This window comes from Pleurodeles waltl, chromosome 5, assembly GCF_031143425.1.
Source record: "Pleurodeles waltl isolate 20211129_DDA chromosome 5, aPleWal1.hap1.20221129, whole genome shotgun sequence".
Taxonomy (NCBI): domain Eukaryota; kingdom Metazoa; phylum Chordata; class Amphibia; order Caudata; family Salamandridae; genus Pleurodeles; species Pleurodeles waltl.
In genome coordinates, this window is record NC_090444.1 from 1,150,053,643 (window position 1) to 1,150,067,634 (window position 13,992).

At 41.1% G+C, this 13,992-nt stretch overlaps 1 protein-coding gene across 9 annotated transcripts in view; it reads right to left on the minus strand.

The window, feature by feature from the left end:
* FAM184A (family with sequence similarity 184 member A) overlaps positions 1-13,992 on the minus strand; it is a 670,286-nt gene that overhangs the window by 358,587 nt on the left and 297,707 nt on the right. For all 9 annotated transcript variants that reach the window (XM_069235390.1, XM_069235388.1, XM_069235387.1 and 6 more), the window contains one exon: positions 2,834-3,015. In XM_069235390.1, the coding sequence (XP_069091491.1) occupies positions 2,834-3,015 (182 nt within the window). The remainder of the gene's footprint in view (positions 1-2,833; positions 3,016-13,992) is intronic.

Consider the following 13,992-nt stretch of genomic DNA (forward strand, 5'->3'; position numbering starts at 1 on the left):
CTCGCAGTTGGGCTCTCAGCAAAGGGGAACTCAACTGAACAACATGAAGGGGGCATAAGCGTACCAAGAGGGACTCCACCACTATGCGCTTTCCTGACTAGGAGTTCACTTCAGAAATGTGTACCATCTTCTTAGGGTTCACTTCATTTGCATTTCATGCTATCTTTCGAGGATCTGTGTGTCTTTTTACAGTTAACTAGAATCTAAATAAAGGGTGCCAGAAATATCACGGTGCAATTGCTCTCCGTCAGCTTGCACGGTCAAATGAACAAGTACGGAAGCAGCACTAGAATTGCCAGTTGCTTGTAAATACTTCGAATATTTGTGATAACCGTGTCACCGGTTTGTGAGAGTCACGCACCATGGGGAAATTAGCTCATTAGTAATGTTGTGTTCTAGCCAACACGTGTTTTTAAAGACAGTTTTAATTATACAAATGGGTTGTATACATCACAAGTTCTCATGGCTAAAACACCCCATACAATAAATGACGTATTAATGATAAACCACAACAGACCACCACGTAGAAAAGAAAAAGGGAAATTTATTTCTGCGGATTTCAAGAGAAATTACATGAAGACGCAAGTAAAAATGTAAACACAATGCAATGTGTCGCGAGTGTCACAGCCAAAACAAGGACAAATACAAAAATCAGGAAGTGAAAACAGACTGATGTGTTGGTAACAACACCAACATAAATTATCAAAGTATTCCATGTCACAATTTCAGTAGCTCCTTTGTTTGTTTGTTACACATCCGTATTGACGATGTTTCGCCCCTTAATTAAGATACAAAGGCCTCATGTGTCCCTTACACGAAAGCGCACATGCACACCTTAATATGGTAAGGAAAAATTTTACTCGCTCAAGGGAACGCCCCTAGTGTTGACCTCTTTGTTGTTGTGCATGGAAGAAGTCCATATTCGACTGAAAAAGCTTCACCAATTCGGAGCACGCCGCATAGAGTCAATGCACCAGTGCTCCTGCAGTGCTTCGCAATTTCATTTCAATTCCCTATTGAGCAGGGACTCTCATATGTCCCGCATTTCCCTAGTCCTGACGAGGCCCTTGCAGCCTGAGGAGAGCCAGTGTTGCATACAGCCCGTTCTCATGGGTCTAGGGGTAGCTCTTGTGGCCTAAGATGATTGATACAAATGACATGCCATGCAATAAGCAGCTGTAGCACTTTCTGACTGCAATTAAAGGAATTGTCTGTTTCAGGTCTCACTGCATGCAAGGGAGACTTTATGAGATATTTCTGACAACTCCTCTCTATAGTAATGACTGTGCTGCACCGGAGCATGATCTACCTCTCTCTGGATATGTGATTCGACACAACCTGGCTGTGTTGTACAGCAACTATTGGTAGGCCGAGTAGCTTTCACCATAGCACCTCCAAGGCCAGGGGATACGGGAGCAGCACTGATGGCATGCAACCAATGGGATCAGGATATTATGCACTGCCCTCAGGCTATTGATCAATGAACCGCTAACGCCCCTATCTTCACACACATCAGCCTCATTAGGGAGGAGAACACCCATCCACCACCTCTCATTTTGTACTTGTTCATCCCCACACACGACAGCCCTGAGGCAACACCAGATGTTAGAAGCAAGTCTCTACGTCTATCTCTGCTACCTCCGCTGCCCATCTCTTTCCAGGGAGGGGGTCAAATGTGGCAACCTGGAAGGAATGCAGGAAGGTTAGACTGCTGGGGAGGGCATCTTTTTCCCCCCACTGTGCTGAACTGATGTCTTGAAGCTACACTACGCGGGCAGCATTTATAAATGAACTGTGTCTTGCTAGAGCAAGCATCTGGAAATTCCCATTGGCCCTAGATGAAAAGTCTTGTCAATTTGAAGGCACAACTGTCTAGTGGAAGACTTCCTGTTCTAAGCGATGATCTGTATTCAGTCACCTGAAAGATCCACATCTTCAAACTCTAGACGTCATGGAATCAGACCAAAGGATTCAGGCTGTCTGTTTAAGTTTGGAAACACCAAACCGTGAAGTGTAATAGGCAATATTATCAAACAGCAATCTTGATTGTGACAACTAGAGGAATCTTTTCAAGCCCTGTTTGCTTAAACCATCTTGACCACTCGGGATGAGACAAAAAAAAGTGAAGTTCTAATGGATATTGTTTGTTTTCCAACGTATGCGTTTAGCGATGGAAGAGGGCTTTTGCTCTCCTATGTGACAACCTTTGGAATCTCTGCTGCAGATAGAAGTTAGATAAAGATGACAGTGGAAATGCCCATCATTCCTTCAGTAGTAAACCAGCAAGAGCAAATGGCTCAGATTTGGTATATCATAATAATGTAATGCAATTTATGATGCAACAATAATTTACAAATCAGTTCCACTGGGAGAACAATTCTGAACATTTTTACATTTGATCTTTACAGTGATGCCTTTTCCAAAATCCAGCACTTCAGCTCTACCATTATTAAAAAGATGTGCTAGGACAATAAAATAAATTAAAGGGACAGCTGTTCAACATCTTGTATTTACAAAATGTAATATGTAGGGTTTATGCTGCTGCTCCATCACAGATATTGCCTGTGATATGCTTAACATGAGGCTGTTACCACAGTAAGAGCTTGGTTCTGATATAAACTCAGTGATGGAAAGTTTAATAATGCTACATTTGTTGATATACCCTGCTATTTCGTAATATTCTATAAACTGTAATCTGTGTTCCAGACTGTATTGCAGGCGTCACTGTATGCTCTTTGTTAGCAGTCTCTTGCCCAACAATTGGGTTTAAATACTAGAAGCAACATTGCCTACAGCAATAGATAAGGGAGCATTGTCGATTTTATATATTTACCATTTCTAAGGACAAGATTTGCTGCCGCTGCCGTTCATCCAGATTTTGGTTTTTGTTTTGCAGTAGTGTTCTTTCTTCCTCTAGTCTAGCTATCCTCTCTTTTATCCTAGATTTTTCAGACTCCAGGTCCCTTATAGTTGCCTCCTGTGTCATTTGAGTGGCTTGAAGCAGTCCAATATGGCCTGTGGTTAGAAGAAAATATCAACATTAAAACTTATGACTGGACAAAAAATGCTGTCAATCATAGATGTGGCATGCAATACTGAACATTTCAACTGCATACAAGTAGGTGGTGTATTTAATATATGTCAACTACTTATTGTTTAGGTCAGGTGTGGCCAACGTACGTCGAGAATGACTTTTTATCATTCCTGATATCACAGAAAACCATTATGTAAATGGACTCCATTTTGAATCATAGCAGGTACATTTATTTCATGCGGCTATCTTCTAAATTTGGCAAAGACTTAGCTGCCTATGACCAACATTGAAGCCCCTTCCTTAGCTTCAGTATCAATAAATATTCAATTTCCAACAACCTGTAAAGCACTACCTGAAGGAAAAACAACTACTTCTTAAACGTTGCACAAAACAACTTACGTGTATACTAAAGTTCATAATCCTCTTCAATGCAGTCAGGCATACTGGAAGAAACTGTCTTACATTTTTACATTTAGTCAATGTGAATTTACGTTTTAATTTCTGGGATGCCATACAATTGCAATACATATGTTTTGTTAACCGATTTTTTTGTTGATTTTTGCCTACAGCATCACTGAGACATTAGTCAGAATAATTACATCAATTCAGACTGTCATCAATTAGATATATAGGGCCTGATTACGACCTTGGCGGAGGGGACTACTCCATCCAAAAGTGATGAATATCCCGTCTGCCGTTTTACAAGTTCAATAGGATATAATGGAACTTGTAATACGGCGGGCAGGATATCCGTCACTTTTGGGATGGAGTAATCCCCTCCACCAAGGTCGTAATGAGGCCCATAGTCTGTAAAATGACTTGGGGTCTGATTTAGAGTTTGGTGGATGGGATTCTCAATTACAAACGAGATAAATACTCTGTCTGTCAACCAAACTCTAAATCAGGTCCTTGTCTCCTTTCTAGTTCAATGCAACAATTATTGATTTTCTCCATGACAAGTCAAAACAACCAGTATCAACATTTGTTTTGGATACTTTGGTTACAATGGGATCACAGACCATATTTAAGCATCCAAAATAATTTTATTAGGTTTGAAGAAACTACTCTGGATGTAATGTATGGCAATTTTCCAACTCAAATGCAGTTTAAACTCTGATGAGGCACATTCTCAAAATCATATGAAAGCTACTGGAATATTTTAGAAAATGATGTAGAAAGGTATAACCTCTCACTATTGCTATTAGCAGAGACAAGCATAGATAATAGTATTGGTTTATTTATTTATTAGAATATATATATATATATATATATATTTTTTTTTATTTTTTTTAAAAACAAGATTCTCTTTCTGTTTTAGCAAGAGAAAACCGCACTCTGTTGTTGTGCCAAAAATACCTTAACTTTTAATACATTAGTGAGATCATAAACAAACAAACAGGAATCCCCTGACGCGTTTCGGTCTCACCAGACCTTGTTCACAGGTGTTTCCTGTGTGCTAATTTCGGCGCTTAAAATAAAGTACTCCAAAGTAACAGAAAAAATACTCAAGTTACACCACTTATCAAGAGTTACTCCATAACATCACTAAATATATATACTTTAACAAAGAAAAATTAAACGTTTTTCTATATACATATTTACCAAATTGTAACAGTGTTTTGACTACAATCCAAGGTGTTTTTCACTGAGTTCCACATTGCATTCTGGTATATGTAGTTTATAGCATTTCATTAAATCAAATTATTTTTAAATATATGTCATAAAATCTTGTTTCAGCGACTAATGGAGACTTCAAAACAATTTCTGAGGTGTGTTAACAAAATTTAGTTGTCATAGCTCATAAGATGTTGCCATTCATTTATTTTATGTCATTTCCACCAATTGATAAGATGCTTTCTTTCCCGTTGTCATTTGTCAGATAGACATACAATTTTGGTGCTATCAATATAAATTGACTGAAGGAATAATACCCAAACATTAATTTTCTTCCATCAGAGGTGCAGGATTTAGCGAGGGCCTTGTTTAAAAGAAACTTTGGGGATTGTGCTATTGTAGGTAACATGCAATACATGAATATGAATCCAATGTGAATATAAATTAAAAACTAATGAGGGCCCCTATATTTTGTTAACACACCTCAGAAATTGTTTTGAAGTCTCCATTAGTCGCTGAAACAAGATTTTATGACATATATTTAAAAATAATTTGATTTAATGAAATGCTATAAACTACATATACCAGAATGCAATGTGGAACTCAGTGAAAAACACCTTGGATTGTAGTCAAAACACTGTTACAATTTGGTAAATATGTATATAGAAAAACGTTTAATTTTTCTTTGTTAAAGTATATATATTTAGTGATGTTATGGAGTAACTCTTGATAAGTGGTGTAACTTGAGTATTTTTTCTGTTACTTTGGAGTACTTTATTTTAAGCGCCGAAATTAGCACACAGGAAACACCTGTGAACAAGGTCTGGTGAGACCGAAACGCGTCAGGGGATTCCTGTTTGTTTGTTTATGATCTCACTAATGTATTAAAAGTTAAGGTATTTTTGGCACAACGACAGAGTGCGGTTTTCTCTTGCTAAAACAGAAAGAGAATCTTGTTTTTTGAAAATATGGTTGTCCTGCCTCAAACCAGCACCACCGGAGAATTAAGTGCGCCGTAACACGCAGATCAGGACATCTTTTCTTTTATATATATATATATATATATATATATATATATATATATATATATATAAACACTACTCACAGTCGCCAGTAGGCAGTTACAGTTAGTACAGTTAGGACCTACTTTCCATAGGGAAAATGTTTTTTGTTTTGCCAATAGTGCAGTTTGACGAATCTTTACACATTTTTCAAAACTAATATGACAGTCCGTTCAGCTGCTGCCTTGAAAGTTTCAGGGTGATCTTTCAAGCGGGGGTCCTCAAAACGCATTTTCCTCATGCATCTTTCCATACAGTCTTTAGACACACCTACAGCCCTACCCCCGGAATGGAATTACAACAAATTTGTCAAGAAGCAGGCCATGCTTTTTGGGACTTGGTGTAAATACGTTCAGTAGTTTTAGAGATATTAGAGGAAAAAAGTATGGCTATCTAGGGACATGGTTCCTCTGCGGATCTAACAGTTCCAGTCATTGAGGTAGGAAAAGAGATGAAAGTATTGTTCCTGCACGCAGGGAGCTGCATTTCCAACAGCTTCACATTTGCAGGAACAATGCTGGCTCCCCCAGGATGCAGGGAGCCCGCTGGGACAGTGGGAGCCTTGAAGCTCCCCAAACGGTCCCTGACAAGATTAAAAAAAGAGAAAACACTAAAGCGTGTTTTCTCTGCAGTTATACCCTGAAAAGTTATCTGATGAGAACTCTCAAGGAACAATCACATTGGCAATGTTACAGACACACAAGTTTACTGGATACATTACATCAGTGTCCTTTAGCAGCTGTAGTGTAGGAGATGCACTGTACATTTTCTCACCAAGGTAGCACTTACTAATTAGCCAGTAGAAAGTACTCAAGTTGGGTAGACATTCTACACAAAACAGTGGCCTCTTTTTGGATGACTATGCAGGGCAGGCTTCATTCTGGCACGATGATAATTTCACAGAAATCAAACCTCAACAGGAAGCACTTACAGATATAAACAAAGCAGGTGCCAAGTTCAAGCTCCACGTCTGTAAAGTAGTAATCATCCTAATTTCTTGCGCATGTTCAAGGCAAAGCAGGTGTTTTTTTTTCTCTGCATTTCCATCTGAAAAGTTATCTGTAAACCTTGATGGAGGTGTTTGCATCCTTGCTTTTTTCAAGTGCAATATCTCATGTCTGTAATGAGAGGTGTATTTCTTATCATCTGCTGCTGAGTGCAGAGATAAGGGTTCTCCCTTTTAAAAACTACATGTATGAAAAATGGCCTAGAAGCCCTGCCCTTTCGGCCCCACCCCATAAACATTAGTGGTATGCAACATCTTCTAGCCACTTTCCCAGGATGATGGACAGCTTGCTAGAAGGACCCCCCCAGCACGGTTTCCACTGATTTTGGAGACGCGCTCTTGATGCACAGGAATATGATAGCATCTCCACCAAACAAAGAATCACTTCATGAGTGGAGTGGGGCTGAGTGGTATGTGGGTATGCCTGGCCAGGCCCTGCAGCCAACCACTACTGTGCAAGGCCAAAGGCATGCATGGTTATAAGTGGTAGGCCACAATCCCGGTACGGCGTGGCATTGGGTTGGGTGGTAATAGGGGATTGCCAACTCCCAAAGTGCACGGCCTAGCTTCCATGAAAACAATTGTTTTGTTTTGTCAATAACATTAGTGCCGTTTGGTGAATCTTCACACATTGTCCTCATAGAGATTTTAATCAAGACTACAGCCCGAACCGCTTGATGGAATTACACCAAATTTGGCATAAAGCTAGCTCTTGGTCCGGAAAGAGCCTTTCTGTGATCCGATGTAAATCCATTCATTCGTTTTCGAGTAAATAAAGAAAAAACAAAATTGAATATCTAGGGATGTGAATCCTCTGCTGATCCAACCGATCCTATACTGAGATCTGATTGGCTGCCAACACTTCAACCAGGAAGTGTTGGCAGCCATTTCTGGACTTGGACTCAGCTGCCTCACCAAATAAAAGTTAAAAAAGAAAGAAAAGGGGCAGGGTAGGAATACCCCAAGGACCCAACCTGGTGCCAAAAAGCATTTTTTTAAAGTATCACCAAATGCGCCGACACTCTAGCCCCATTTCAGCTGACATCGGCCAAACGCGTAGCTAAGAAAACCAGCTGGTTCACCACCAAACTTCAAGAATCAAAGTGTACCGTGAGACGTTTAGAGAAAAAATGGAGGAACAGCCAAACCAGCAAAGACCTCGCCTCCTGCAGAGCCGCAACCGCCACCCTGTGCCGAAACATCAAGAATGCAAAGAAGGACACACTCCGGGATTGCATCAACTCCTCCGCACACAACTTTAAGGAACTCTTCTCAGGCATCAACGAGTTCACAAATCCCCCCTTCGAGGCCACCAGCATCCCCCGTCACAGGACCTCTGCGACAAATTTGTCACCTTTTTCCACCGCAAGATCCAGGACATCTACAACAGCTTCCTCCCAGAAAATGCTGGCACCGGAACCTGCGACTGAAGCCCCCCCCCTAGAACACACGACCCTCCCACCCCCCAGACCATCCACAGTCGGTCCACGCTCACCACGGAGGAAACAATCAGCATCATGAACAGTACCCACTCTGGAGCCCCCATGGATACCTGCTCACACCACATATATGTCAGAGCCAGCACTTTCATTGCCCATGAGCTCCGAAACACAATGAACTGCTCTATCAACACTGGTTCCTTCCCTGAGTACTGGAAAGAAGCAGAAATACACCTCCTGAACTAAAGAATTTCCGGCCCATCTCGCTGCTACCATACCCTCCAAAGTACTGGAAAAAGCAATCAACGCACAGCTAGGGAATTTCATTGAGGTCAACAACTCCCTGGACAGCTCCCAGTCTGGTTTCTGAAGCGACCACACCACGGAGACAGTCCTCCTGGCAGCCACCAATGACATCCGATTACTCCAAGACCATGGCCACACTGCACCGCTCATACACCATTCGACCTCTTAGCAGCCTTCGACACGGTCTCCCATAGCACTCTACGCACCAGAATCCACGACAAATGGAATCCACAGAAGAGCCCTGGAATGGATCCACTCCTTCCTCTCCTGGAGGACTCAGAGGGTCAGACTCCCGCCCTACACATCCAGACCACAGGAGTCAACTGCGGAGTCCCCCAAGGATCCTCACTGAGTCCCACACTGTGCAGCCATCATCAGCAGCCACGGTATGAACATTGTGTCAAATGACGATGTCACAGAACTCATCATTTCCCTCATCAAAGACCCAGACACGGCCAAAAGGAACTTCCACTCAGGAATGGAAGCCGTCGCCACCTGGATGAGAGAAAGCTGCCTCAAGCTCAACTCTGACAAGACTGAGCTCATCATCTTTGGAAATGCCACCTCAGCTTGGGATGACTCCTGGTGGCCCACGTCCCTCATCCCCCCCTTGCACCGACTGAGCACGCCCACAACCTAGACATCATCCTTGACTCCTTCCTATCCATGAGCCGCCAGGTAAACTCAGTCACCTCCTCCTGCTGGCACTACTCCTCAAACTTCAGAAGATCTTCAGATGGATCCCAGCTGACTGCTGCAGGACAGTCACCCACGCCTTAGTCACAAGCAAGCTCGAATATGCAACGCCCTCGACTAGAAACATTAAAAAACTACAACTCATCCAGAACGCCGCCGCCAGACTCATCCTGGATCTCCCACACCAAGAACATGTCTCCCAGTACCAGAGGACCCTCCACTGGCTCCCGGTAGAGAAACAAATCACCTTCAAGCTACTCACCCACACGTACAAGGCCACACACAACGCAGGACCCGCCTACCTGAACCACCGCGTCTCCTTCCACACTCTTGGCAGATCCCTCCACTCTGCCCAGCTGGCCGTGGCCACCATCCCTCGCATTTGTAAAACCACCGCCAGAGGACCATGCTTCACCTATATTGCAGCAAACAGCTGGAACAACCTTCCCTTGCAACTCAGGCAAAGCCCATCACTCACCATCTTCAGGAAGAATCTCAAGACGTGGCTCTTCAGTTGAGGCCCCTCCCCCAACGCATTGAGACCCTCACGGGTGAGTAATCACGTTTTACAAAAATTGATCGATTGACTGGAAGGGTGATAACAGATTTCAGTTACAAAATAAATAATTTGTTGGTGGTACCACACTAATTTTAGTCATTGTGGTGTGTTCTAAGATGATTTTACCCTATGAAAAACACTTCTGTATTTCATGAATCATGTTTCAGAGAAAACTGTTTTCTCATGATTTGCCTATAGAGGGTCACAGAGGGCAGGAGGGAGGGGACAGGGGCATGGAACTTAGGCATGCAGGATGGAGGTGGCAGGGACAGGCGGCAGCCATATGACCATGCTGGGGGGGTAGTGGCAGCTCAACAGAACATTCAGAGTAGATAAGAGGGGCGGTGGCAGGTCCATGGAACATTGTGGGCAAAAAGGAGGGAGCAGGGGAACACACAGACATCAGCAATGGGCATCCTACTTAAAATGTAAAAAAACTAAGAAATTAACTGAAAAAAACAAAGGTTACAGGGCCTGTTAGTAATCCAGTCTCTAGGGGGCAGTGGTTTGCACGCCATCCAAGTAGGGACCCTCACGCTAATCAGAGTAAGGGAGCCACACAGCTAAGATAACCTTTGCTCACCCCCTTGGCAGCTTTGCACGAGAAGTCAGGCTTATCTCAGAGGTCAGTGAAAACACCACAAAAATACTCCACACCAGTTTAGAAAAATAGCCAATATTTATCTGAATAAACAAGAACAAAATGACAAAAAGTCAAAGAACACAAGCAGAGATACAAATGTTTAAAGATTAAATCTCAGTAAAGCGCTTAGAAAGACAATAGCTCCAACTGAGGCTATCATGACGTCTTGACAGAGTCGTTCCCAACAGTTCGATGCCACTAGCAAGTTAGTGTGGGCCGGTCACGGAGTTGCACGGACCACATGCACAATACCTTTGAAAACTATGAGAAAACAAAGACGCTGTATGGAGTCAGGGAGGTGAGGCGTCGTTGGAGCCGGTGCGGCGTTGGTTCCTTACTGCTGCGGGGGAGGAGATGCGTCAGTGCCTTATTGTGAGGCAGAGGAGGTGAGGCGTTGGTTCCTTACGGTTAAAGGGGAGGTGATGCGGTGTCGCTGGCGAGGTGTCGGTTCCATGCGATTTGGCAGGGTAGATGAATCCAGCAGGTCAAGACGTGAGGTGTCAACTTCGTGTTGGCGCAATCACACCACAGGGCCACTGGTGCTGTGGCTGAGTCGGAGTCAGGTGTCACGGACATCAGTGACACTGCACTCAGGACTCACGCTGTGGCAGGACTTTGGAGGCACTGCAGCGGTGGGCATGCAGCAACAGTAGAGGTCGTGGCACTCAGCGGGCCCACTACTTAGGTGAAGGCACTGGCACAAAGTCGGACAGTGGTGCAGGTTCCGAAGGTGCTCTGGAGTTGATGTACTTGGCTTCTCCAGGGTTACACCAGAACACACTCCCAAGGGCCCAGGATCTGGATTTGGCACCACTTGGGGAGTCAGGACTCTCAGCAAGAGAGACCAGGTACTAGCAGATGAAGTATTTTATTAATTGCAATGCAACATTTGTGATCTATGTTTTAGGCTGCTCAAGTGGCAAATTGTATATTGGCAGTAGCATACGGAGTTTAAAGATAAGAGTTATGGAACATGTAAGAGCTATAAAAAATGGAGATACAAGATATCCTGTGGCTACACACATAAAGTTAATCCATCCTACTAATATACAGATATGGTTTCATGGAGTAGAACATGTACCTCATGATGAAAGGGGAGGTAACAGAGAATTAGCATTGAGACAAGCGGAGGCAAAATGGATATGTAGATTACGAACAGTACAAGAAGGATTAAATCTCAACAATAAAGTTCATTACTTTTTGGAGACTTGCAGAGAGAAAGGATAAATTACATGTTGTCTCATGCTACATACCTATATGCTATAATAATATTATAATAATGTTAACAATGAATTTCATTAACTTTTGGAGACTTGAAGAGAGAAAGGATAAATCACAGGTTACTTCAAGTTACGTATATGACATAAGGTGGCAAATAAGATGCAAATTTCATTTGGACAATTCAAATATTTTATAACTGCCCTCAAATTGATGAAGCCATACTAAGATAAAAATCATGGACTGAATAATAAGTGGCTGATTATTGAATTATAAAAGGATGGTGTATTATGAGATCAGTTTGTGGTTAGATTATATCACTGTAAGAATTCCACCTACAATTGGAATATATGTGACATCTGATACGTTTAATCCTGATGAAATTATGAAAAGTATTATTAGGATTTGAACAATGCATTATATAATTTTTTATACATATAATTGATTAAAACGTCTAGATTGATATAAATTGAGGATTTGAGATATGTCCAATTTGATTTTCAGATTCAAATGGATAGATATTGGAATATGGTCTCACATTGAGGTTAGTAAGAGTATCAATAAGTACATATATAAAAATGCTATAATCAATAAGGTTTCATAATATTTCTTGCTGGCTTGAAATAATCAATTTAAAGTAACATCATAATTTCAATAATTCAAAGGTCATGATAAACCAATCTTGTCAAAGGTATACGATCGTATGAATGAAAGTGTCACTTCAAAATGGCCGCCACAGATATATGGCCCGAAACGAGGCTCTTTAACGGACTTCCCAGGTTGAAGCGTTTAATGAAAGTATTTAAACGGCATGAGAGAACACAACTGGTTTTGCTGCTATGCTATCCAGATGGTGTTCTGCCATGGAGCGCGTTATACGCTGCAATTATGAGGTAGGAGTTTGGGCTATCTGTTGATATAATTGAGAATGATATTATATATTCACATGCAGTTCAATCTGTTTAAAATCAAGTTTAACAAAAGTTCCGAAAATAGGGCCTGTATTGAAGTGCATAAATTACATGTGCCCAACAATGGTTCAATAAGACATAATGCAATTGATGCGCAACTAAAACAAAATGGGTTTTTAATTTTGGATGATGCATACTTTCAATTAAATTGTCATCTTAAATTAATCGTGTCAATAACATAAAATCATATAAATGAAAGTGCTACTATTAAATGGCCGCCATAGATACACAGCCCGAAGGGAGGCTATTGATCGGACCTCCTAGGTGTGAGCGTTTAATGAAAATATATAAACGACATGAGAGAACACTGTTAGTTTTGCCGATAATTTGTCCAGATGGCGTTCCGTCATGGAGCGCGTTACACATTGCACAATTTTTGTAACAAAATTGTTGGAAGCCATGATGCAATTGATGCGCAAAGAAAATTAAACAGCTTTTTAATATTGGATGTTTCTATAAAAATGTCTGTAATAACATGGCTGGGGTGGTCCTGAAAAAATGAAAAAATTATAATGATGGATCTTATTATGATCAGTTTTTCAGTATTAAATGTCAACAGAATTTTGATAGAATCTTTGATGCAGGTAGTTTGATTTATAATAAGTTGGTAATGAGAATCTATGATAACACAAGGGTACTCTGAATTCATTTATGGCCTTCTTCTCATTTTTGTCTGTCTCTGGTTTACATATTCGTCATCTCAATGTAATTCTAGATGGTGTTGATTGTAAAAACCAAGAGAATTTGAACGTGTATATATATATTGATTATGTAGAAGTACAGTAAAATTTATTATTTTTTCGACTATTAATAGTTATTGGTTTTGTAAAAATAAAATAAGAGATACAAAGGATAATGAAATACCATTTAATTGAACATTAGGAAGAAATCATGATGACAGTAATATGTGATTTTAATATTTTTCACGGCATTTTAAATGTATAGTGATGGGGGATGTAACAAAATGTTATATTGATCTATGGTTTTATGTGTTTATACTCCTATAGACCTGAAGAAGTCCGTTAGGACGAAACGTGTTGGCTATGGCTATGAATACTTATTTTCTATTTGGATGAATAAAGAATAGTGATTTTACAAGACCTAATTCTCGATCAATGAGATTTGTGAAGATATGGGATAATAATTCTCCGGATTTGAATAGATACTTAGTTGTGCCAGGTCCTCCTTTCAATGTTATGGACCTGTTTCTGGTTATCTGAGGTCTAGGGGGTTGGTCCTCAAGACCCGTGCACCATTAGTGTCATAAATTTTATAAATAGCTCAAGATGAAGGTACAGTAATGATCACCATGACCCCCTTCTGATATCAAAATAAGTTTTCATAACTGTTTAGATTTGTTTTCAGGGGGTCAAAGAACAGTTACTTTTGATGCCCACCCTTTCATTCTCTGACAAAATCATAGAGGGTATGGAGGCCAAGCAATT